The sequence below is a fragment of the Micropterus dolomieu genome, linkage group LG22 (assembly GCF_021292245.1).
Source record: "Micropterus dolomieu isolate WLL.071019.BEF.003 ecotype Adirondacks linkage group LG22, ASM2129224v1, whole genome shotgun sequence".
Classification (NCBI taxonomy): domain Eukaryota; kingdom Metazoa; phylum Chordata; class Actinopteri; order Centrarchiformes; family Centrarchidae; genus Micropterus; species Micropterus dolomieu.
Genome location: NC_060171.1, coordinates 31617351 through 31643263, shown reverse-complemented (window position 1 = coordinate 31643263; position 25913 = coordinate 31617351). Strand labels below are relative to the sequence as shown.

Here is a 25913-nt window from a genome sequence, read left to right as displayed (position 1 = left end):
TTAGCTGCCCGTTTTGTGTTGTTTCTATGGCTACTACTGTTCACACACGCATTCATAACCACGGGCGTCCATCTGGTTAAATTGACTGAACATGAAGCAAGGTCTGATGAGTCATTGGCACTGATCCTTGAAAGGGGAGATCTGATATTATTGTTATGTTGAGTCGTGGCTTTCTGTGTTTATTCTATTCAAGGTGTGGTATTAAATTCCAGCAGGGCTATATGAGAAATGTCATTGTCAGGCTAAGCCAGACAGACGCTATTGCTTATTTTTGTCTGATTTTTAGGGCTTGTGTGAACATTGTACTTAATGGAAACGAGAGTTTTAAAAACCTTTATTAACAACACACTATTATGAAAATACATTGCCATACAATAGAGCAGGGAAATTCAAAGTGTGAGGTGGGCCTACCCAGGGGCGCTCCAAATAGTTTCATGTGAGGCTCATTGAATTGAAGGGAAACAATATTACATTAGGCTACTTATAAAAGGAGATCACATAGAATAGCCTACACGTGTGAGAGTTCAGAGATACAGTGGTTTTTGGGAACTATTCCCCCCCCCATCAGAGTCAAAAACTAATAAATGCTTTAGGACTGACATTTTTTAAAAGCTATTTGGTGTAGTCTGAAGTTATGTCAAACAGCTTAGGCTATCTTGGCTCAAATGTTGAGTGTCTATGGGATTTAATATAATCATCATCCAATAGGCATCCAGGAATTGAGTGAAGCTTACCAAGTGAACTAAAGATGTGGTGGGAGGGGGGGGGGCGCCGTTTTCCAAGCTCTGTCTGAGGGGAAGCCTGCAGTCTCACACTTTAAAAACCCCTGCAATACAGGAAGTCATAGCATTTAAATAGCGTAAAGACTGAAAGTCTAAGTTGCTTAGTTTGTTGCAAGGGATCCTGAAAAGTATGATATAAGCAATTCAAATATACAATTGACGTGAAAAAAATATATATGTTGGATTGCAATCTCAAATTCAGTCTTTTTTTTTTTTTTTTTTAGTGAACGTTTGACCTAGATCCAATAGCGGCGTCACTGTCCTCCATTGGTTTAGGGGTTTAACAGGATGCTCATGCTGTGCCCTCTGCTCTACAGGCCACAGCCCAATTCTTCTTGAGTCCAACTACGGAAACTTTTATTTATAATTTCTGTTTCCTGTTTCATCACTTATTTCACTTGCCCGCTCTTGCTCCACAGTCACACAGACCTCTGCAGCCAAGGCAGCAGACGTCTCCAGCAGCAATGACAGAGACCAGTCCCTACATGTAATAATACTATTTTGTCTTACCATCTGTCCTCCAGGGGTGGTCTGAGCAACAAGCTCTTCCTTTGCAGCCTCCCTGACAGCCTGGACACTGTTGGGGACGAGCCAAGGAGCATCCTGCTGCGCCTCTATGGGGCCATCCTGCAGGTGAGAGCCACATCTCACATCACATGTCTTTGACAAACAGCTAAGCGCTTGTGTCTGACTGTACAAACAGGGAGTTACAAGTAAGCCAAACTCTCCATCAGGATGTGTTGTCGTATCTGAGAAACTAGTTTCCCTCAGTAGTGTGTAGTCATTAGTCTGTAATGATTCAAGTTTAGCTGCCTTTGATGAAGTGCGGCTAAACGGCACACACAAATAACAGCAGAAATGTAAAAATCATACACTCATTGTCTTTTATCTAAACCTGTAAGAATGTTTGACTTGTACGCAATTAACACAGAGATGACTCACATAGATGGGGTCAAAGGTTACTTTACAGCTTGAGTTGATAATCACAGAAACCAGACAAAAACAAATGATAATACAACTGTGTGGTGTGACAGTGCCACCACCAGAGGTTGTTGTGTGTGTGTGCGTCTGCAGGTTATAAGCTTATGTTAGTGTATGCATGCATGTGCAGTTATGCCTTCACGTGTGTATGTGTATGTGTGTGTGTGTGTGTGTGTGTGTGTGTGGGCGCGCGTGTTAGCCATTGTTGTACAGGGTGATGTACCCCCATGGCTGTACATGCATGTGTTCTTTGCCGTAGGCTTCCCAAAGGAGCGTGCCCTGGGCACTCTTGTTCCCAGGTGAACCCACCAAAAAACACGGTACAGTATGAGATCTCTGAAATCTCAGCCTAATACAAAGACGTAACACACACTCATGTAGCAAAAACCCTGGCTGACACAGCTGGGAAGATACAGTATGGAGGCAAAACAATGTGCTGAAACACCTCTCCTGTCTGTCTCTTTTCTTCTCTCAATCCCTGCCTTGCGATTCTTAATCGTTAGCGGAATTTTTGAACTAGTGGACAAACTGAAGAGCCTGAGGATGAATCTGCACATTTACAGCTCGCTTGGCTTAAAACAAAACAACAAGAGAAGTCCAGTGTGCAGTTTGGCCTGTTGTTGCGTCACAGTTTGCACAAAAGATAGATAGATAATGTTCTTTTTTTGAGGCCCCACAGTGGTTGCAGTTAAGCCTTTTTTTATCTCCTAACATGATGTGGCTGGTGTGTCCAGAGTTCATAATCCCAGCTACCCCAGGGCAGACACATTCTGCAGTACTGGGAAGTGTAACAGAACTTCTCTGAAGATAACCTTTGAGTCACTATGTCACATACCACAGCAGATTAATTTCACTTGCAAATACTGAGTGACAAGAGTTCAAGGACTTAAGAATATTTGCACACAATTCCTGAAAACAGCCTGTTCTAATCTCCTGTTTGCGTTGACGGTGTTGTTTTTAGCACATCTACCTGTTTGTCCCAGCCTGCTGCGATAAATGAAAGACAGCCAAAACACGACGCAGCGACATGCACGGCTTTCTTGCTGCTTTCTCAGCCTTAAAATCTGTCATTTGCAACCATTAAATGATCCACTTTCATGTGCGCATTAATGACCGGCACAATGAGACCCACATTAAGTATTAACTAAAGTCTGTGCACTTGCTAATGGCGTATAAGTTCGCTTTTATTGCTAGGGATGTCTGAGAGAGCAAATGCACTGTGTCCTTCACCAAGGTAACTGCGGCCATCTCCGTCAGGTCAGAACTGCCTCTCAGGATTTAGTGATGTCTAATCAAAAAGGTAGTATGATTAAGGAACTCAGATGTCATCGTCAGAGTGCACAGCTACTAATGATTAAACAAAGCCTAACTGCACTGGAGACAGCGTTTCTCAGCAATGAAGATATGTGAATAGCATGTTGGATGAAAAGTGGATTCACCAAATAAATATGTATACTTTTAGCCTCAGCTTTAATACGTAATCCCAGGTCAAATGTAACACCCAACAGCAGTTGGGTAATAGAGGATAGTTTTATCTCTCCTCCCCAGAGAGAACCCCTGCTATCTCTGCACTATCAGACCTCTATCTCTGCTCTCTCTTTCTGCATTAAGCAGGTAGTCAGGGGAGCGCAGCCCTTTCTCTGACCAATCCTCTGCACTGTCATGTCCAAAAGACTGTGTGTGTTTGAACTCATACTGTACTGTCTGCACTGCAGGCATGGATAGGTTTTGATGTTGACCCTCATGAACCGCTTCACATGTATTCATGGATAGTTCTTTCCTTTTTCTTTTGTTGATAGATGTCCTGTAATAAAGGGGATTCCCAACAGTCAAACAAAGAAAATCACTTCCAAGTAAGTAACTGATGATGGTGCCACCATACAGTGTGTTTCTCTGCCCAGAGTGTCACCCACTGTCCATCCAGTCACCACAGCACTCACCACTCCCGTCCCTTGTGTCTGAAAAGGTTCTTTTGTGTCCTGAATTCTCCTCTTATTCATGTTTGACTCTCTGTTTGGACGGGGTTTCATTCTGATCTGCCCGAGGCTTCTGAACTCCTGAGGCACCACCTGTTTCGGGGAAATCACAGAGAGGGCTGAACCTTTGTAACCCTTTAGGTTTTTGGACTTAAGTTCAGAATCAGTTTCACCCCTGGCACAGCATGACTGTAAAAAATTAGCTGGGAAATGCTGAGAGCTGGAGGCCTTTTAAACAAACCTGAAAAACAGACTCTTATTTTGGTGAAATTAACTCATCTAGCTTGAATCTAACTGCAGAGTCCAGCTGATTTGGTATACAAAAGAATACGTCCCAAAGCAAAACTTTTAACACGGTATGTTCAGAGAGTCTCTGCCGGCAGCTTGCCATGCCTCAAAGCCAGTGACCTAGAAATTCCTTCACCCTGCATCAAGACCCTTGACCCTCACTTCAAGAGGCTGAATCATGACTCCCTGCATGTGACTGAGGTGAGGTCATCAGACAGTTAGCTATTGTTTCCACTTTCCCGTAAGAATGCTGCTCGTCCTTGGCAGCTTCCCTTCCCGCTAATCCAGCCTTCAGTTAGCAGTGAGGCTAATGCAGAACTGACCCCATGGCAGTGTCTTAGGCCTCGGTCCACCTACTCTAACAATGCTGTCTGGTCAAGGTAAATCCTATTTGGATTAGATAGGATGGCAGCATAGTAATCCACGTGAGGAGCACGTCACAGCAGCATAGTAGCACACATGTGAGATACGCTGTACATATAAATGAAGAACACAAAGTGGTAAGTGTACAAATGACAGTGCTCACAAGATTGACTTATTACTAGATATGTTACAACAAATATACAGATATAGTACAGAAATTAATATTATATGTTCTCAAATGTCTTGTTCCATTTGACCAACAGTCCACAAACCAAACATGCTTGATATGGAATGATATAACAAAGGAAGGCGGTAAATCCTGATACTGGAGAAGCTGGAACAAGCAAATGTTTGGCGTTTCTTCTTGAAAAGTGACTCAAGTTGTTGTTTATCAAAATGGTTACCAATTAATTTTCTGTTCGACTGATCGACTATTGAATAAATTAACTATTCATTTCAGCTCAATAAATTGGTCAGCTCTATATGTCTTGGTCACTCTAACATTTTTTCTCTGTTATATGTTTTATAAAAAAACTATTGACTGTAATGTTGATTAAAAAAAAATACCATCAGCCTCAAAATTCTACTTCGAACTTAACCGTTCATAGTTTTGTTTGTAATATGCCTATACTGGTGGCTGGTGGGTGTAACTGTGTATTTATTCAAGTCCTTACCACTGCCCTTTGACAGTCACTTGTTCAGACAGATGAATGGAACTAATGTGTCATGCTGGTCCTGTTCAGGTCAGATGGATTTGACAGAGGTTAAAGCAGCAGCTGTTGGCAGTGCACAGTTCACCTGCAGGCAGCTAACAATAATGCATCAGTCCAAGTCTAGCCACAAATATCTCAGTTAGGGCTGCACGATATCGAAAAAACTAAATTTTCTTACAGATTAATAATGGTAAATGAGAATCATATGAGGTTTCCTTTTGTATCAATCTGCAAAAAAACACTGGGACCCCCTCTTCATTCAAAAAGGACATTCACATTTATTATAAAATTAATACTGTTCCCTGAAACAGTAATTAGTAGTGGTGGGGGTGTCCGCATGGTTAGCTGTCTTGACATCTATTACTTGTTGATAATTAACTTTTGAACAGGTGGAAGACTCTCTGTCTGGGACAGTGAGCCAGATAAAACAGGACGCTAACACAAACAAAAGCAAGTAGGAAACGCAACAGAGGTTGAAGAAGGACTGTGGGGCTGTAGGACAGTCAATATGGGACCACTAGGGTCACTGTGTGTGTCAATCAATTAACACTCACCCAGTCCTGATGAAGCAGATCAAGTTTGGAGTGTTAAACTAAATAAATAAAACCTAAAGATATTTTTTGTTACTTAAATCATTAGTCAGGATTTTTTAATAATAGCAAAATACTTTAATTTGACCCCAATGCCCCATTTGTGTTTTTCACTAAGGCTAAATTGAAACCAGTGCTTGGCATGTAGCAAATGTAAGTTAAAACAAGCCAACCAAACAGATTAGTCCAAATGCGAGCTTGATGCTGCTGAACTGGGTTAGTACAGCGATAGTAAGCAAGATAACATACTTGCTGTCTCACTGAAATCTTGTTAGAGGAGTGACACATCCTATAAGGCCCCGTAGGAGCCTTTGCTCTGCTTTGCGCATATGCTACCAGGTAGCTTGTTGTCTGGCAGTTATGTGTGTCAAGATAATTATGGAAATGGGATAATTCACATTGGAGATTTCTGCAGATGCGGAGTTGCGTAACGATGGGGAGTAACAATGAACAAATGCCCTGGGAACGAAGCAGAATATGCTGCACACTGTTCAGGAGATCGGCTTTTCATTTTTTCAAGATGTTTTTACATTGTTTGCCCTGTCCTTGTTAACATAATGCATTATGCAGATAGCAAAAACAGGCTTGTGCAGTGTGGTTGTTTACTTTGAACAATGTTCAGTATAAATCTACTGAATCCACTCTCTAGATGCTAATGTTATAATTTCCAATAGTGTCTTACTGACCAAGCAGGTGAATTTCAAGGCTTCATCTTCTTAATGAGAGTAATGGAATATGAAAGTTCAGTTTGTTTGCAGATGACTCAATTCTCAGTTGGAGCTGAATCAACTAGTCAATTCACTGATTATTCGGTTGACAGAAAATTAATCAGCAACTGTTGATAATGATAAACTAGTAATTCTTAGAAACTTTGACAGCAAAAGCAAATGCTGCTTCCAGCTTCTTGAATGCGAGAATTTGCTTGTGCTTTTATTTTTCCAAATGACAGTAAAATGGATATCTTTGGTTGTCAGGCAAAGACAAGCTATTTGAAGACGTTCTCTTGGGCTCATTTTCCCAATTTTCTGACATTTTATAGAAAATGATTAATCGATTATGGGGGGGAAAATATCAGCAAATTAAACCATAATGAAAACAATTGTTATTTGCAGCCCAATTATCAATAATATTCTTTAAGATATAAGCTGAACACGAACTAAGAAATGTTTTGATTGTTACTTCAGAGACAACCTGCCAGTTTCTGCCAGCTGTGATACAACTGAATTCGTAATAGAATATTAGTTTAGTGCTGAGCTTCTCTGTAGGTGGTACAGTACAGATTTGTTTTGAGAAATATGCTTACAGGATAGTTCAAGATTGTGTGTAACATCTAGGAGGCCACAAAGCAGGCTATGTTGTTTCCTTTGAGCTGGCTTCCTGCTGGATAGTCAGTATGAAGCACGTTCCCTGGCAAGTAGCCAAAGACCCTGCGCTCTGATCCAAATCTTTTTTTCTCTGCAGCGATTTATCTGAAGGTTATTCGCTTAAGAGGGTTAAGATAGCAATATATTATACTTGTTTCTATTGCAGCTACTAACGGTTACATTGGAAGGCAGCCGATTGCAGCGTCAGCCAATTAACTTGAAACCCTAATGGAAATGCCATTTTGCTGTGGCTGTGCCTACAAAGCACATTTGCACACCCTGAAAGGAAAAAAAGAAACCATAACTCAATTTCCACTTACTAGCTTTTTCTGTAGCTTTCAAACATCTCATTGTGAGTAGAGTTAAGTCAGTTGACAACTGCTAGTAAAACTGAGCAAATTCCTATTTCAAATGTCAAGAATGGACTTAACTATGTTGGTATAACTTTGGTATATTGGTAATATTGTTTTTTAGACAATAGAAAAATTGAAAATGTGTCATTGTCAGTTGAAATGTGATCTTCAATGTAATAATTAGCATTGTGTCACATCTGAATTCAGTCTAAATGAAAGCATCAGTAGCTGAGATATCCTGAAATTTAGTCCCCTGTATGGCTCAAGCTCCAAAAACTCTGGATCCTACATTTCCCATAATGAAACTCAGTAGTGTCTTTGTCACGCCGGCTTTCTGTTTTTGTGGACTTCAGCCCAAATGGAGATAACACAGATGACATCCCTATGACATCACATGGCATGTTGTGTGAGACTTTACAAAGCTCCCCCAGAGCGACAAAAGATGTTGCACAAGTGTTGTCAGAGGCTGGCAAGGGCTAACAATGAAGAGGAAACTGATTTTCATGTGTGCAATTAGTGGAGCAGCCCTACAGCTACAGCTCCTACATTTGACACTAGATTCAGGTCATTTTACATTTTCATAATACAGGAAAGTTATCTTAATGAAGGTGTCCTTGGCCCTGAATGAGACCACTGAGATCTACTAACTACAACATCAAGCGATAAAAAAGATTTTGTTTACAGATTAGTTGCATTCCATCTGGCGGAGCTGATCTGGTGGAAAGTTTTGAGTATTAGAAATTCAACTTTTCTCATTAGAGTTTCAGTTTCCCACAGATTAAATCAGCTGTAGAATGAGCGTTGGACCTGTTCACTGTTAGCCTTGTTCTGTTAATTAGCTAGAGATCTCTCTCCTCTGCTAATGAACTCCTTATTATTCAGTCTTCTGCACACAATAGAGAGAAGCAGAATCAAGTCAGTGAGAAGCCAGCACACAGCTGTGGTCTTTTGCTGTGTTTGTGTTGGTATGAGAGAAGGTTTCCCAGTTAACCTTGGGCCCCTTTTGGGCTCCAGGCCACAAGTGTTAGTGTGTAAGTTTTCTGTGTGAGTTTTGTGTGCCTCTCAGATAAAAGGAGAAAGACAAGGCTGTCCTTTCCGCTTCAGCAACTTCAACAGTGACAGGTGCTCCGAGTGGGCCAACTCTTCCTGGAACTTTTAATCTACCTCTTTTATCTTCCGCATCGCTCTGACAGGCAAACCCAACTAACCCTAACCACAGCATTTCTCCTCATTCAAACTCCTCCATCCTTCTCCAACCCAGGATTTACACTTAAGCCCCTTTCAGACATGCACTTCACTCTGGTAATTTCCTGACATTTTCACGTCAGACAGTCTGCCTACTTGGAAACTTCAGAAATTTACGCAAGCCCACGGTTCAAATCTGAATGCAGAGCAATCACATTATAGAGCATGGTTCCATATATACAGGAATATACACGGTATATATTAACTAATAAAACAAACTCCTTGTGACAAATTGCTACGCACAAGGAGATTAAATTTGTATAATAAACCAATTCTGTGAACAAAATTGCTAATGTTGCCACTGCCATGTCGGCGTGGTGCTGAGTCAAACAGGCTGGTAGATCTTCTTTATATCGTGACAATTGCTCTATCCATAACAGTCCGGTGATGTTTACAGGAGACTTGTTTTAAAGGCTAAAAAGTCATTACTTTAATAGAAACCAAGCGATGTTATAGATTTAATGTCTGAAAGGGGCTGACAAGGGAATTGTTTCATTCCTGACTCTGAATCCAAACCTCACTAAAACTGTTTTCCAACATTGTGACCAGAAAAAGCTCTGTCTCATTTCTCATTCTGTTCGTATTGCATTTTACAGCACTGATGGTTTTCTGTAGTGGTGTGGACTGCTCTCTGACTTTAAATGTTAAGCTGTTAACTTTCTTACTGTTGTGTGTTTTCAGGGGGCTGAGGCCATGGTGTTGGAGAGTGTGATGTTTGCCATCCTGGCAGAGAGGGAGCTGGGACCTAAACTCTACGGTATTTTCCCTCAGGGCCGACTGGAACAGTACGTCCCTGTAAGTCACCATATTGTTGTTCATATGCACATGTGCTTGTATACGTTTACTTATATACACTATATGATCATTTTAAACAGAATAAAATAATATAAACACCCTATGCTTTCCATTACTGAAATAAATTCAATCATTGTGCAACTTCTGACGTATATATTTTGTTGAGGTCGCGATTAAATCCTATGGAATCATTTTTGAGGTTGCTTATATTGTGGTATTGTAGTGTACTTTGTTTTTTTATGTTTAGGGCTGGGTATTGACACCTAAAACTCATTTGTATCCATAGCACCGAGATCTGGAATCAAATGTCTGGTTACATTTGCAATCTTGTTTACTTACAGGATTCTTTAATCAGATAGTTCATGATTTAGTAAAAATGTTACCAGTCTTAGAAGGCAGAGCTCTTGTATTATCTGCTTATGTTTAGTATTTAATGGTTGAAAATCTTAGCTTCTTTTGTTAAATTATAAAAATGACGATACCAAAAAAAGTATCATTACCCTTGTGGGATCATTAATAAAAACATACAATTTTGAGTTATTTTGCCCCTTTGTAAATGATCTGAATGTGAGTTGAGAGGCAGCGAGCAGCATAAAAATCGGATCACCGTTGCTTACAGAATGATGATAATATCATCATCATTAAATTGCGCATAGCCGGCTCAAAATAATCATTGCCAATATCCTTTTGACAGAGCCGTAAACTGGACACCTGTGAGTTAAGCGACCCCAGCATCTCAGCAGAGGTTGCAGAGAAGATGGCCAAGTTTCATGGAATGAGAATGCCCTTCAACAAGGAACCCAAGTGGCTGTTTGGAACCATGGACAAGTAAGTCTTGTCTTGTCGTTCCCCACTCATCCTGTCCTGTCCTATCCTGCTCCATCTTGTGTCCTGTCTCCTTTTTAGGGTTATTCAGGAGCCCATTCTGTCTGTCATGGCTAATACCTATTCACCACTTAAGTCTGCAAAAGAGGTTTCAAATGAGAGACTGAGCGGACTTGAAACAGGTCCCATGTCAGTAACATAAGTTTTTGAATCCTAAAAGAAAGATAGCAAGTTGAGTCACTGATTGCATATTGACAAGTATGATGTGGCAGGTGGCTTATCATAATGCACTTCCGTTTGAATTGCTTCTAAGTTTATTTGTTGGGTGTTTACAAGGTTTACATTGCACAATATTTGTCAGCGTGTGGTGATAAAGTCCATTGCCCTGCTTCACTGATCTTCTGTGAAGGTACATAAGTACTGATTTATCACCTCCCGGAGTTTGGATTGCAAACATTACTCTGTTGTCCTGACAGGTAGCAGGTTTAGTAAATTTCCATGTCAGAAAAGAATGAAGGTTCAGAGATCAGAAACATATGTAGTATTAGTTTATGTTACAACATAGTTAGTTACAAAAGGGGATTTGATGAAAGCAGTATTCCCTATAATCTGGACTTTCTGTTAGAGCAATAAACTCAGACCTGGATTTTGTTTGTGCGTGTATTAAATTTCTTGGCTGATTCATACGTTTAGATGTATGCATATGTGAGTTTAAAGGACAGAAAATGGCCGTACAGCCATCCGTGAAATCGGTGTAAAAATGAGTGAAAAACTAAAAAAACATAGCTCAGATTTATATACCTGTTGTTGAATAGTAACCATTGGGGCCAAAAGTGACAATTACATGATATTGGTAGACGAAGAGCCATAGCAGTATACATAGAGTCATAAAGTTAACAAACTGCCATATTAATGTCAGTAACAAAGCAATATCTACCTAAAGTTAGCTAACATTAGCCACCATAACTGGCCAATAACTAATATTTATTTTTAGCCCTACAGGTAATCATAAGCGTCACACTATTCGTCATCACTTTCATGAGCTTGTGAGTGGTAATGCAACCACACAGAGGTTGACTCATATTGAGGACTGAATACTGCCTGTTGTCCTTGAGATGACTTTAGTAAATAACTCATCATTGTATCTTTAGACATCATCGTAGAGTTAGCGGGAACTGGTATTATACAATTCCCAATTTATTTACATAATAAACATTCAGCTATTTCTACTCGGTTGTCTGAAAAACTGACAGAGAAGTCTTGAAAAGTGGAGAATTTTGAAATGGAGAATGTGTAAGAACTTTCTTTTATACAGTCTATGGTAGGAACCCCGACTTACTCTCTGTTCTCACACACACATAAATACTGCTAATACTACAACCTACTCATTTATTATCACTACTACTGTACTACCACTACTGCTGCTGCAGCGGTCCCTACAATAATTACTATTGGTAAACTAATATTTGGTTATAATAAACCATTTTTATTTTATAATCAGTAATTAAAACATTACTGTAAGTAATAAGTAATTGATTGTTATGCTGTGTATCAGTGAGTCAGGTTGACATTCAAATGTAACACTCACACTATCACATGATCCTGACCTCAGATAAGACACAATGTCTTTGTGGGAAAGGGTAGAGTAACTACGTGTGTGTGTGTGTGTGTGTTTAACACTCTCACCAGGTACTTGAGCCAAGTCATGAGGCTGAAATTCACCAGAGAGTCCTACCTGCGCCGCTTCAACCGCCTGCTCAGCTACAACCTGCCACAGGAGATGGATATGCTCAAGTATGTTCCTGTAAAAAAGCACACACATCCTTGTATTTCTATCCATGTGAGGACCGTCATTGACATAATGCGTTCCCTGGACCCTCACCCTAACCTTAACCATCACAACTGAAATGCCGACCCTAACCCTTACCCTGCCCCTAATCTAAACCTAATTCTAGCTTGGCCCTTAAGCCCTCAAGTCTTAAACTTCAAACAGCCCTTTGAAGTTGTGAGCACCGGCCAAAATTTCCTTACTTTCCAAAAATATCCTCACTCCATTGGTGAAAATCTTTTTCCGGTTCTCACTATGTAGGGAAGTACAAGTAATAATAATAATCTTTACTTGTAGAGCACTTTTCAAACACAAGTTACAAAGTGCTTCAACAAGTGCAAAGACAACAATACAAGCAAGAAAACATCGAAAAGACCAAAATACACGTTTAAGATAAATAACAAATAAGTAAAATAGAATAAAATAAAAGGGATAAAATAAAGTGAAATAAGATCAGGAAAGGCTCTCCTATAAAAGTATGTTTTAAGAAGGGACTTAAAAGAGTTCACTGACTCAGCTGACCTGATTTCCTCGGGCAGGCTGTTCCAGAGCCTCGGGGCCCTGACAGCAAACGCTCTGTCCCCTTTCGTTTTCAGTCGAGACTGTGGAACAGACAACAGACCTCTGCCCGAGGATCTCAAGGTACGTGCTGGTGCGTATGGGACTAAAAGGTCAGAAATATAACAAGGCGAGAGGCCATGAAGAGCTTTAAAAGTAATCAATCGAATTTTAAAGTCAATTCTAAAACATACTGGGAGCCAGTGTAATGAAGCTAAAATAGGAGTAATGTGGTCATATTTCTTTGTTCTGGTTAAAAGCCTGGCAGCTGAGTTCTGGACAGTCTGGAGTCGATCAATAGATTTTTGGGTTAAACAGGTGAAAAGGCTGTTGCAGTAATCCAGGCGTGATGAGATGAAGGCGTGTAAAATGGTCTCGGTGTCCTTAAAAGTACACACATGCACACACACCCGTGAAAAGTGGATAATACACAACACATGCATGGAAAATGTCCAAACATGGTGTTATGCAACAGAATGTACAGAATGTGTAGACCATATGATGGTGTTTACCACCCTCAAGTTAACCTGTAAGCAATGCATTTTTAGACAAACACTATTTCATTAATATCACAAAGTTCAGACCTGCTCATGGCTAAACATGTAGAGATAAAAAAGAACAAATCACATGATAAATCACCCAGACTTGTCGCAGTGAAATATGCCGAAGCCGAGTTTTGAAAAGCAGAAATACAGGCTTTTGGACAAGCAGATGTTGCAATACTAACAGCAGCCCTATAAAAACAACATACCTAATATGTTAGTGTCATGTAGTATTTACTGGAGGTTTGGCTTCTAGTTCTTAGCACTGTGAATGTTAACCCCACAGCCAGGTAAAAGGATTAAACTACTTGTTTGTTCAGCTACTCTTGTAGGCAACTTCTAACATTGTAAGCTATTAATTTAAAGGAACCACCATCTGTTCCTAATAAATGAAATGAAAAATGAAATGTGTTTCTACCTGAATACCTGCACTGAAGCTACTTGAAAATATTTACTTATATTTAATATCTACTTGTTAATATCAACAATATTTGTGGTTTCTTAATAATGTTTAGGGATCATTGTGGTCAATGCACACAGTTTATCTTGAACCAAGGACTCTTTAAACCTTGCTGATTGATCATCCTCTGACTTTTGACCTTTTCGTGTATGTTTAGGTCTCTGCTGGAGTCCACCCACTCTCCAGTAGTGTTCTGCCACAACGACTGTCAAGAAGGTAAAACATATAGATGCCACTGGGCCACTATATGCTGTACATTTGCTTTTCTCTTTTATAAAAACTAAATTTGTATGTGTTGCTTTCAGGAAATGTCCTGCTGCTGAAGGGCCGCCAGAGCTCAGACAAACAGAAGCTGATGCTCATTGACTTTGAGTACAGCAGCTACAATTACAGGTAAGAAACTAAACAAAAATTTCAATGAATTTAGCCAACTCACAAGTATTTTGTGTATCCAAAGCCTGATATATCTTATTCCTCTGTGCTATAGAGCTCCATTGTTTTCCAGAAAGTACTAAAAAACATGAGTGAGTCACACTGTTGCACTGGGTGAAATGTTACTTTTTTACAGTGAACATGGACACTGTAATTCATTTTGAGTCAATCCAAAATACAGCGTCCTGCTGCTCGAAGTTCTCTAAATTATTGCTGAAATGATGATGTTTTAGTGAATATATATATATGGTATTTGTTGAAAGTAAAATAAATATAGAAAATTGCCTGCTACATTCTTTAAAACTTAACATAAACTTCTGGTGGTCACCAGAACTCAAGTAGAACAGAAGTAGCTAAATGGAAATTTTAAAATTGTTTATCTTGTCTTACAAAGTATCTAGCCTCTGAACATTTGTTTTTGTTGAGCTGGCATTCACATGATCACACAGAGAAGTGAGACTACAAGAGAAAAGGAAGTTTATAGTCAGTGTGGGTCTTTCCCCGAAGCTGTCCTTCTGTCCCTGAGCTCTTGTCAAAGTTATTTTTTGCAGAAAATGCACTTTGTGCTTTCTGACAAATTGAATTATTAGACTCAGTTTCCATGCAGTTTGTCAGTAAATAGAAGGGATATTTTTAGTGCTGTTGGTATTTCCCTTCTAGTTTGCTCAGCACATCTTATATAACCAGAAATCCGTTGGATCTCATCTGCAACCTGAAATATACAGTTTAGCTCTAATACCTACACCTTGACTATGGAACTCTAAAGTGTTTCTTTATTTAAATAAATGAAAACAATGTTATGGAATAAATAATCATATAACATTGTGTAACATACTGTAGGCCTTTATAAATAATCCAACAATTTGTGAAATAATTGAAGGAATCATTAAAACTCAACTAATTATGAAATCTTATTTCATCTTCATTCATTTTTAATGTTAATTTGTATTTGCTTATTCATAGTTTTCACGTGACGTCACAAACCAAAGAAAACGCTCCCTTGGAGGACATAAAGATGTTAATTTTCATTGCCTGCCAACCGATATGCAAGTAATACACTGTTAGTTTGTTACTTTTTGCGTTACCAAAATGCTGGATGGTTGTTGTGCTTTTGGTTTTACTAATCGAGGAGGAGACAGGCCTGAGCTGTGTTGGGTGTTGGCTTTTATTTCATGCCACTTTTCATGACAGTTTCACCGACCCGCACCTTTCAGCCAATCACATGCCACATCCTCTCTTAAACAAGCTCAACATCTGCTATTAAATTTTGCTAGCTAGCTCCTCTTAGCTCAAGCAGCAATAATGCCAAAGTAGATTTGAATCAGCCAACTAGCTGCTGTTATAAGTACACAGTAACTAAACCTCTGCCTTTATTTGGCTTAACAAGGCTGCACGTTACCTGCTTGTAACATTAAACAGTGTTTAATTAAATCAAATTTAAGGCTGTATTAATGGATTTATATTGTACACTGCACTGAAACTTTTACTGTCCTGTTTAATCCTGTTTTTATTTTCTATTTCACCCTTTTAAAAATTGAAATTGTAATTATAATAAAGATGTCCCACAGAGATAGACACACAGCTCTGTGAACTTTCGGTTGTTCTTCTTACCAGCAGGAGCTAGCTAACACTGCAAACACTGGCTCTTAACTTTAACGCTGAGTAATAAACCAAGCTCACAACTCTAGCTAGTTAGGTAGCGTATGCAGCCTTGTAGAAAGACACGTCAGTTTCTGTGTCTGTGCTCTTGCTCTAGCTAATGTGGGCTAAATGACTAAATCTGGTAGCTGTTGTTGAGCTTCCTAGATTAAGAGGCAGGGGGCTGTTTTTACAAAAATAAGAAAGAAAAAATAATTTTTATAAAGATTTCTATTTTTATTTATTTTAAACATTTTATTTATGTAATTAGTTATTTCATGATAACTTATGTATGTATTTAAATATTGAACACTTATGGGGCTCTATACTTTGAGTGAGTTTTATGGTTTAAACAAAAAGGGGTCCACCTGTCTGATCCATGCGCTCTGTCCTGATAAATTTCAGCTGCAAAAGCCAGTTCTTTTCCTCCCAACTAACCTTGGCTCTGCAGTCGAGAGAGATGGGCGGAGATAGAGGCTGAAAATAATGCAGAACGTGAAAGAGTGAGAGACAGAGTAACCCAGATACTGAGCCGGAAAGAAAGCAAAATCTGAGGGAAAACAAGAGGAAAAATAATGCAGTCTGGTTTTTATCTCTGTTCCATCAATAATTCCTTTTAGCAGTCATCATTCATGGCCACTTCCCCCTGTTGAAATGTTCACGTCAGCTATTATGTAACCAGAATTTGGCTGGGCAGTGACGACGACACAGGGTGGAGGCAATGGAAAGTCGTGCACAAAGGACTGGGACTCGACTAAAATAGAATGGAATAGAAGAATGATTGTATATCTGAAGGAGCGCTTATTTTCATCAACTCTTAAGAAAGTTACTTTCAATGTGTTTGTGCCTGGGTGTGTAAATTCCTGAGTGGAGCATTTTTGGGGAAACAGAGTAGAACAAACTAGCCTTGGTTCAAAGACAACCCCTGCTGTTCCCTTCAGCATGGCTCCTCATATGTTGCACAGCAAACACATGACCCTCTGTACACACACATACTGAGCATGTGAGCCATTACAAATGTACAGGAAGAACACTGCCACAAATGGACACCCAGAAACACACAGACTGTGGATTTTTCTCTCTCATTGACCTACATTAGTTAGATATAGAAACAGAATGAGATGAGCCCGGTTTATAGACTCCCTCAGAGCAGTGGGAGGTGTTGTGTTGGAAATTCCTGGCCCCTGATATCAGTGTGGGAATTAACATGCAGGAGCTACTTTAGGGAGTGGCCACATACACCTACCACATACTGCATACACCTGGTTTAAATCACAGACTGAGTAGTTACCCTAAACTCTCAAATAGTTCCTTTTAGAGAAAGACAAAAAATAGGTCTTTTATGTCAGTTTCCCATCTTTCCAGCAATATGTTAATATTTTTACTTTCAGCCACTATGGCAGTGTGACTGTAGGGATGGGAATGTTGGCCGGTCAGTCAACCACTTTGATGTAGACCAGGGGTTTTCAAAGTCTGACACCATGAGCCTCCCTCGGACAAAGTTGAGACAACTACATTCCAAATACCCCTCCACCCCAAGTAGAACCACAGTACCAATAATGCTTTGCTGATGTAAACAGGAAGTGTAATGTTGCTATGAATTCTATGAGATCCACTGTGGGCTACTATCTTCATGGTGTTTTTAGAAAACCTGCATTTCCCTGTCCAAAGTACCCAATGCCACTGTCTTTGCTTCATGTCTCCAGCTGGAAATCTAATGACATTCCCATCAGCCTCAGTTGTTCTTTGCCTTTAGTACCAATTAGCAAATGTTAGCATGCTAACACACTAAACCAAGTGGTGACCAGGGTAAACATTACTTGTGAAACATCAGCAAGTCAATATTTTCATTGTGAGCATGTTGATGTCAGAATTTAGCACAAAGCTGCTAGCATGGCTGTGGCCTCCCTGTTTTCTGTTTCAATTACATTTGTTGTTATTTTCTGTTCCTGCCTTTTGCTGCTAATGGAAAGCTAATATTTCGTCTATTTAGTATAATTTATCTGTTTCTGGCAGGTTTAGAAAAGTAGCGAGTAAAACTCCCTGACAAAGAAGATCTGAACTAACAAAACCAACAAAGGTGACGACACTATGTAGGGTTTTAAAGAAACTAGGTGTGAAAGCCACACCAGATAGAAACCATTAGGAAAGCATTTTGTGGCCAGTATTTATGGTACTACACATAAACTGCCACAGATGTTTTCAGGTAATGAGTCACAGCATTAAACATATAATTTGTACAGTTTTACCTTGAGGCAAAAGGGAATGTCTTAAACATAAGGGAGGATGAATTTTAGCATTAGAATTACTAGTAATTAGTAATTACTAGGGGTGTGATGAGACACTTAACTCACGAGACATATTAGGTTCACAAGAACAAGGTGAGATTTTATTTTTGAGACATTTTCAATGCTAAATTATATATTCGTTTCTTTGAAACCCTACAGGGTGTGTCCACCTTTCTTGCTTTTTGTTTGTTCAGAAGAACATCCGATCTTCTTTGTCAATGACTTTTACTCACTACTTTTCGAACCCACCCTGAAACCTTAAATTATACTAAATAAAGGAAATGTTGACTTTCCATTAGCAGCAAAATGTTGAAAAGAATATTTTGAACATTAAACCTTTAATTGTCTGCATTCTGTTGAATTTGTCTGCACCAATTTATTGTGGAAATGTTTGTTTATGTAAAGGGAAACACAAAATTCAGGTGGCAGGTGATCATTCAAATTATACAAATTTAACAGAATATAAGTCTGTGCAGCTCTCAGGAATTCTGTGTTGCTTTCATATATGTTTCTCTGGTATATCAACTTATCTCATGTAATATCCCTGCTGAGTCCGCACACATCACATGCAGGCATGATTTAGTCTTCTCTCCTCTTTTGTGTCTTTTTTGGGAAGTAACCTCTTTAAATGTGATTGTGGCACCTTTTAACTCAATGATGAATTAATTCATTTAAATTCAGTTATAAACTGGACTTTATTAGCTCCTCTGTTTCAGGTTTTGTTCAAAACTTCCTGCACATTCATAATCTCTCCCACATGTCTGTGTTCTCTGACATGTTGAGAAAAAAGTCCTAATATTACAAGAATAACATCATCATTTAATGAGATTTCAGGATATTTTTTAAGTCTACCTGCTCTTTGCTGCGAATTACATTATTACTTTGCTGTTAGGATCCCCTTCAGACCATCTGACCAACACAGAACTGTATGGGACTGTATGTTATGATGAGACAAGCAGGTGGAAACCGAAACTAACTGAAAACACTACTGATCAGGCAGAAGTCTCACCACAAAGTGCAGCTCACAGTCCCAAACAGCAAGTTTGCACTTCAGTTTTTAGATGTTATGTTGTTGTATTGCAAAACTCTACCAGCTAAGTTACTACTCGTCACAGCTGTCAGGACTCAGTAAGACTGGGTTCACTTTTTTTTTATTACTATTATGGTGTACGTGGGTGTCGCATCAGCTAGGCTACATTTGTTTTTCACTACGTGAGAATATTTATGCATCGCGGGACAGCATGTAAAAAATGTAAATTGTGTGAGTCTCCCGAGACAGCTTTTAACCTGACAATAATTATATAATATTACAAAATAATTTATTACTTGTTGCTATATTTAAATTGGTTTCCCCATTATTTCCCTTTGTTTTTGGTAATATTGTCTAGAAAAGTTAATAGCTAGTTTTTAATTTGGTAATTACAAGGTACTTCTAAATTATTACGTCTTTACATTAAAACTTGCTAATGTTGGGGTAATAGTGTGATAATAAAGTGCTACCAAATTTTTAAACTAAGTTACATCATCATCTCTAAATATTCTGCTTGCCCTTTATTGTCATGAAAACAATAACGTTCCTCTTCTCCAAACCTTCAATACACATTTGCAATACAAACCCCAATAGACACCATGAGATGCCAAACAGAAACAGGCATCAGTCATCATCTCTTATTGTTTCTCGTCTCTCTCCATATGTTGCTCTTGCAGGGGATTTGATATTGGCAACCATTTCTGTGAATGGATGTACGACTACAACTGCGATGAGTTTCCTTTCTTCAAAGTGAATGCTCAGGCCTACCCTTCAAAGGCCCAGCAGGTGTGTATGATATGTTAATTCACTCCTTCTAAACGTCTTATTTATTTGGTTTTACTCGTCGACTTTGGTTTTAAACTTGTCCTGTCTCTGTACAGCTCCACTTCATTGAAAGCTACCTGCGTGAGTTTGACCAAGGGTTTGACAACCTGAGTGAAGAGGACCAAATGAAAGTGAAGGAGGAGCTATACGTGGAGGTGAACAGGTGAGCTCAGATGTAGGACGCGGTGTAAAGTGACATGACATGACAATACAAGAGAGAAAGGTTTAAAAAAAACTCTAAACTCTTTTTAATGTCTTTAGAAAACAAAGTTACCTTGTGTTTTTGAATGTAGGTTCTCCCTGGCATCCCACTTCTTTTGGGGCTTGTGGTCCATCATCCAGGCCCGGCTCTCGACCATTGAGTTTGGATACCTGGTGAGTAAAGATCTTTTTTGTCCTTCATTTTAAATGGCTATAATGTACGACTGTACTAAGTAAGTTAAGTATTGCCCTTTAGGGTGATGTTAATAATTACATCTGTCAAGAAGAATTCAATTATGTGTATTTTTATTTATATATATATAAAGAAAACGATTTACCTCAGGTCAGTGTAAATTTGTATTATTTTAATAAGAAGCAACAGTCAAGCCATATTCAGCATTCTGCTTTGCTGACTTTCAGTCACTAATTTTCCCCCCTAATTAGCTTCCAGTTTACTCTTTATTTAATTGCTGTTAAGCTTCTGATGATGAAACTCAATACTTCCTGCACAGATGTCTCACATTAAAAGTCTTTTAGTGGTTCAAAGAGCATAACCCCTTTTCCCCCATTTTTTTAAGCTTTTACTGTGAAACAACATTTTTTTTAAAAAAAGCATCAAAGCTGGAGCAACTGGAAATAATTTGTGAACATTAAAATGAGAAACCTCGGAGCAGTAGTGATTGTGAATTTACCATGTGAGTTATTAGAGTATATGTATATTGTGCTTGTGTGTGTGTGTGTGTGTGTAGAGATAGATATATATATATATATTTTTATAAATTATGCTTTATATATTAATGGACACTTGACTGTGTTGTAGGAGTACGCCCTGGCCAGATTTGATGCCTACTTCCAGCAGAAGAAGATCTGGGCTGTCTAATGGAGAGAAATGATTGGATGAATTTACATAAAGTTCAGCCAAACGGCAGGTGGAGGACATACACGCTGATGAAGACTCCACGATCCACGCTTTACTTATACTCCCTGCTGGTGTAGAAGATTTGCTGGCTACTGTTGGTGTTGTGTTGAGCAAAGCCAAACTTGATCTTGTGGCTATGTGCTTAAAGCACACAATCCATTGCAGCTCAAAGTTTACACTGTGTTAACTCCCTGGGAGCCAAAAAAAGAACATTGACTTGTACTAACATTACTGGTCAGACAGGCTCTCTGCTTCTGCCTTATTCGAACCATATCACTAACATGAGGGTTAAGTTTAGCGCAGTAGAAAGGTGGATTTCAGTCACAGCAAGATTGGAAGTTTTAACATTGCATCAATGTATATGTATTGATCATTCCCTTATGGAAAAGCTCTGTTGGAAAGAACCTCTTCTCTTGGTAGATTCCTGCTTACTAAAGCAGCCAGTGGCTAAGAATGTATATTATATATAGATGTCAGTGTGCCAGTAACCTGGGTCTGTCTGTTACTGATGGGCTGATATGTTGGCTGGTGGAATTTTGACTTGATTGACTGGTCATACAGGTCAGACTAGAGATTACACCTCTAGTCTGACCTGTATGACCTGCTGTTTGTTTGATTCTCTTTTTTTAATGGTTGCATTTACTTTTTTTTAGGCCAGGGCAAATAGTGGAAAAGTTATCGTTCGTTTGCGAAGTATGTGAATAGTTGAGGTTCTGTTTTCTGGGTGGCTGGCTTAAACTCCACCAAAGCAAAATCAAAGTCATCAGACTTCAGGTATTTCCATTTTAATTAGGTCTGGTTCTTTGTGGCTTCCTAATGAATAATGTAGTTACACTTATCAGCTGTGAATTAGCTCAACCTGAAGGTGGGTTTATGGCATTACTATGGGTCACTGTGACAGGTAGATCCACATCTCTGCGTCGTTTATGCATTTCGGTAATAACATCTGCATTGTCTGGTTTTGCCAAAAAGACATTCCAGCCATGCTTTACACACATGGGGACTTGTTGCTAAGCTTTCTATTGGACACTAGGGTTTTTTTTTTTACTTTTGTATATTATCACTGTATTGAGGAAAGCATCACGCTGTACACATGACAATGGCTCCTTGTTGTGGTTATGAATTCTTTGGTGATGTCCCTGGTTTGCCTACTGCCAAGTTGCCTCATCATCGTACCCATAATCCAGAATAATGACACATGCGGTCACATTGTACTGCACAGCTGACTTTTGCTTGGATTATTTATTTAAGTAAGATGAGCTGGACTGTAACTTTGTTAAAGGGGTATTTAGTAGAATATGACTTGAACAAGACTACTGCTCTCACTGCTACTGAGAGCTGAGTCATTGGCTTTAATCATCTTGTCAAACCCTCACACACACTGGCCACATATTATGGCCATTGTCTGCACTAGTCTGGTGAAAGTCTTACATAATGCACTTTTAACAAAGGAATTCAGCACTGTGAACAGTGAAGCACTGTGCCCTGTGTGCATCAGGCTTACTCATAGGTTCAGCTTTTAGGCTTTCTGCTATGCAGCGGGATAACTGTTTAAAATGAGAGAGGGTCAGATGATACTGTGATTAAATTGTCCTGCTGTCTCTCATCCAAACATCCTGAGACCAGCTTAATCCTACCTCACCCTATCAAGTCATTGTATGTGCACCAAACACTGAAGAACTATGCTTGTACACAGATATACGGATTCATCATCTGCTGACTATTAGACTTCATTAGAAATGCTATAACAATTACAGCAAAGCTTTCCATGCTAGAATTTTCTAAATAAGTTTTCCTCACATGTCACATTTCCCATGTTGGAACAGAACAGACTAACATTGACCTTTCACTAATGTGTCAGTCACTGTTGCTACCCCTTTCAAGCTTCCCATTCTCACAGAGCACATATGCAGTTTACAATCAAAACAAGGCTGATCCACACTCTCACCATTTTTGATTTATTTTTTAATTTTTATTTTTGAAACAATGGGTCCTTGATGTCAGACAGTGCCTGGCAGGCATCTGATCTTTAGCCCGTGTCCATTGATTTTGACGATGGTAACGACAGCTGTCACTGGCAGATTGTATTAGCTGTGACTAGCTAGCTAATTGAGCTAACATAAGTGCCATAGGTTGCCAAGACTAAGGCTAAAACCACATGTCCCAGGCAAAATGTCAGCATCCTTCCAGTTATTGATCCATGTATAAGACATGGAAATAAAGTAGCACATATTGTATTGCAGTGTAGAGCCTTGTTAATCCAAGACTATAAATTTATAATTATATATATATATATATATATAATGTTATAAAAGAAAAAGCTTTTATGATGTGTTTGGCAAATGCAACAACGCAAATATGGACATGAAGTTGGAGTGTAAACTTTCCCAAATCCAACAAAGAGCAGGATAGAGCTGCTAACGCAAAACCCTGACCGCATCCAAGACCAGCTTTCAAACAGTGGGGTTATGTTACCCCACAAATTAATGATATTTATAATGATATTTTGTCTCTTTTGCCTTGGAAGTAAGGTGTAGCTGCCAAGTTAAATAGTAAGCTAGTAGCTGGATATGCTAACAATTGCAATTTAGACAATGACGCTGTTTAATGCATTCATAACACTTGCTCTTGTGTTTCCGGTTTTGTAAGTGCTGAGTGAGTATCACTTACTGTAACCTATGGTTGCCAGCAATCCCGTAAAATACGGAATAATCTGTCAAAATACGAAATTATCCAGCGAAATACGTAATTGTCCCGTAATTGGAAACTAAACGACATGTATTGAACGGACACAGGACTTTGTTCTGTATTTTTGAGAATCAATTCAGTGCACGTCTATGGGAGAGAAATATTACAGGTTAGACTATTAAGACTGAGCGATTTTTATGAGATATAACAAAACCCTCCTGCTCTGTCATCCCTCAGCCTGTCTGTCACGTTATGTTCTCAAACACAGAATAAGCTTCTCATTAGCGGTTACTTATGACTGACTGACAAACACACACACACACACACACACACACACACACACACACACACACACACACACACACACACACACACACACACACACACACACACACACACACACGCTGGCAACCCTACTACAACCCCATGCAGAATATGTAGCGTAGTGCAAAGCTTGACGGGTCTCCTGTTCTTATTTACAGTTGCTAATCCATGATATCTGCTGTAGGTAGTATTACACAATACTGTTCGAAAACTCTTTTGATCCTTGTTTGCCAGAAAATGTACAATTTATAGTTGCTGTGAAAAGATACATGAAGAAATGCAGCTTAAAAACGCACCGTGCACTGTACGGTATGACTGTGCCACTACCACAAAGGTTGACATGCATATCCATGCTCGTTTCTGTGAAGTTGTAGCGGATTTATACATCCCTGTTTACCTGTGAGCTGTGTGGAAGCCACCAAACTGAAAATGTGACTCTTGTAAAGTGTACAGAAGGCAATACCTCTTACTTCCCGTGACAATGGTTACACAGTGATTTACCATGTACACAGAGCTGAGGTAACTGAGCTGGATCATAAAACTTAACTGATCACTACAGCAGCCACCTGATACTGGAATCAGAGTTGTTTGAATGTCTACTGTGGCACTTTTTATGTGAGGACTGACAAAGAAAAAAAACAACAATATTTGTACTTACTATTTTCATGTTCAAACATCTGCGTGTTGTTGAACTTTGACTCTTTAAGTTGTTGAATTGTTAGTATTATTTTACATAAAAGTGTAGTTCATTGTATATTTTATTGTTATATTTACTTTGGAATGTGCTTAATGTATAGTTTTAAATTTATTTAGACATATAATGAGAATAGGGATGCACCAGAAGAATGTGCAGTGGATGGTACTGGACGACTATTAAAATTTAGAATGTGTCACTATACATCCCTCGTGGGGCAATAGTATTTATTGAAGCGCCTATTCTTCTTTTCCATACTGTTGAGGGGCTCTTTTGTCTACTTAACCTGAGTGTGTATTAATTTTGTCTTTCTGGTTTGAAATGTATCATTTGCCCTGACCTTTAACTATATGCTATTTCCATCTCAATTCTGTTGTCCTCATTCATGATTTTTTATATATGTTATAGAAAAAATTGACACTGTGATATGTCACTATTGTACATTCCATAATTGTTTTTTCACCTTCAGTATCATGTACACTTCAAATTTTGATCAAATTGGTTCTTCCAATAAAATTGTAGTCCCCTGTAGAGAACAAACGGACACCCTCACTTCTGTTTATACTTGTAATTTAGTATGCGTAATATTCACTAACAAAAATATAGAGGGTCAAGCTAAAATATATCCAAATATAAGGAATGTGTTAATGTAATACATTTATTCTTTATTTCTTTTTGTTAAAAACATTCTGCACTGTGAAGCACCCACAATTACACTCTCATGTGACTCACAGTGATAATCTTTGCTATCTATGCAGCTACACTGAATGCATATGTACTCATTAAAACATACTTTGTAACTGAAATGGTTCCGGGTGAATTACTGCAGCATTTGACCTTGGCTGTAAATTTACTTTTATGCTTTGCACAAATAAAAATGTAAGAAAAAACAACTGACTGATCAGTGGTCTCGTTTGTTTGGACATGCATTCATGGTCAGTATGTCATACATGCCTGGCAAGACAGGTCAAACAAAACCATGGTGAGGGAACAGCTTTTTTATTATTGGAGCAATACTGGTTAAATTGCTTGTTAAAATACTTTGGTAGCCACAGGTTAGTTTGATTTAAATATTAGACCACACTAACAGCGTGGCCATGCCAGTGTTTGTTGGTTGGTCAGCAACTTTGGTCCAGACTGAAATATCTCGGCAACTATAGGATGGATTATTATGAAAGTTTGTGCAGACATTTAACATCTACAGAGAATGT

The 25913-nt window shown here is 38.9% G+C and overlaps 1 protein-coding gene across 2 annotated transcripts in view; it reads left to right on the top strand.

Moving 5' to 3' along the window:
• Positions 1 to 25595, top strand: part of chka (choline kinase alpha) — a 28324-nt gene extending 2729 nt beyond the window's left edge. The window contains exons 2-12 of one of the 2 annotated variants that reach the window (XM_046036238.1): positions 1307 to 1415; positions 3563 to 3616; positions 9337 to 9450; positions 10145 to 10278; positions 11965 to 12069; positions 13821 to 13879; positions 13969 to 14056; positions 19729 to 19837; positions 19933 to 20039; positions 20170 to 20251; positions 20898 to 25595. In XM_046036238.1, coding sequence (XP_045892194.1) covers positions 1307 to 1415; positions 3563 to 3616; positions 9337 to 9450; positions 10145 to 10278; positions 11965 to 12069; positions 13821 to 13879; positions 13969 to 14056; positions 19729 to 19837; positions 19933 to 20039; positions 20170 to 20251; positions 20898 to 20957 — 1021 coding nt within the window. In that variant the 3' untranslated portion in view covers positions 20958 to 25595. The remainder of the gene's footprint in view (positions 1 to 1306; positions 1416 to 3562; positions 3617 to 9336; positions 9451 to 10144; positions 10279 to 11964; positions 12070 to 13820; positions 13880 to 13968; positions 14057 to 19728; positions 19838 to 19932; positions 20040 to 20169; positions 20252 to 20897) is intronic. The other variant, XM_046036240.1, reaches the window with a different exon arrangement.
• Positions 25596 to 25913: the final 318 nt, after the last annotated feature.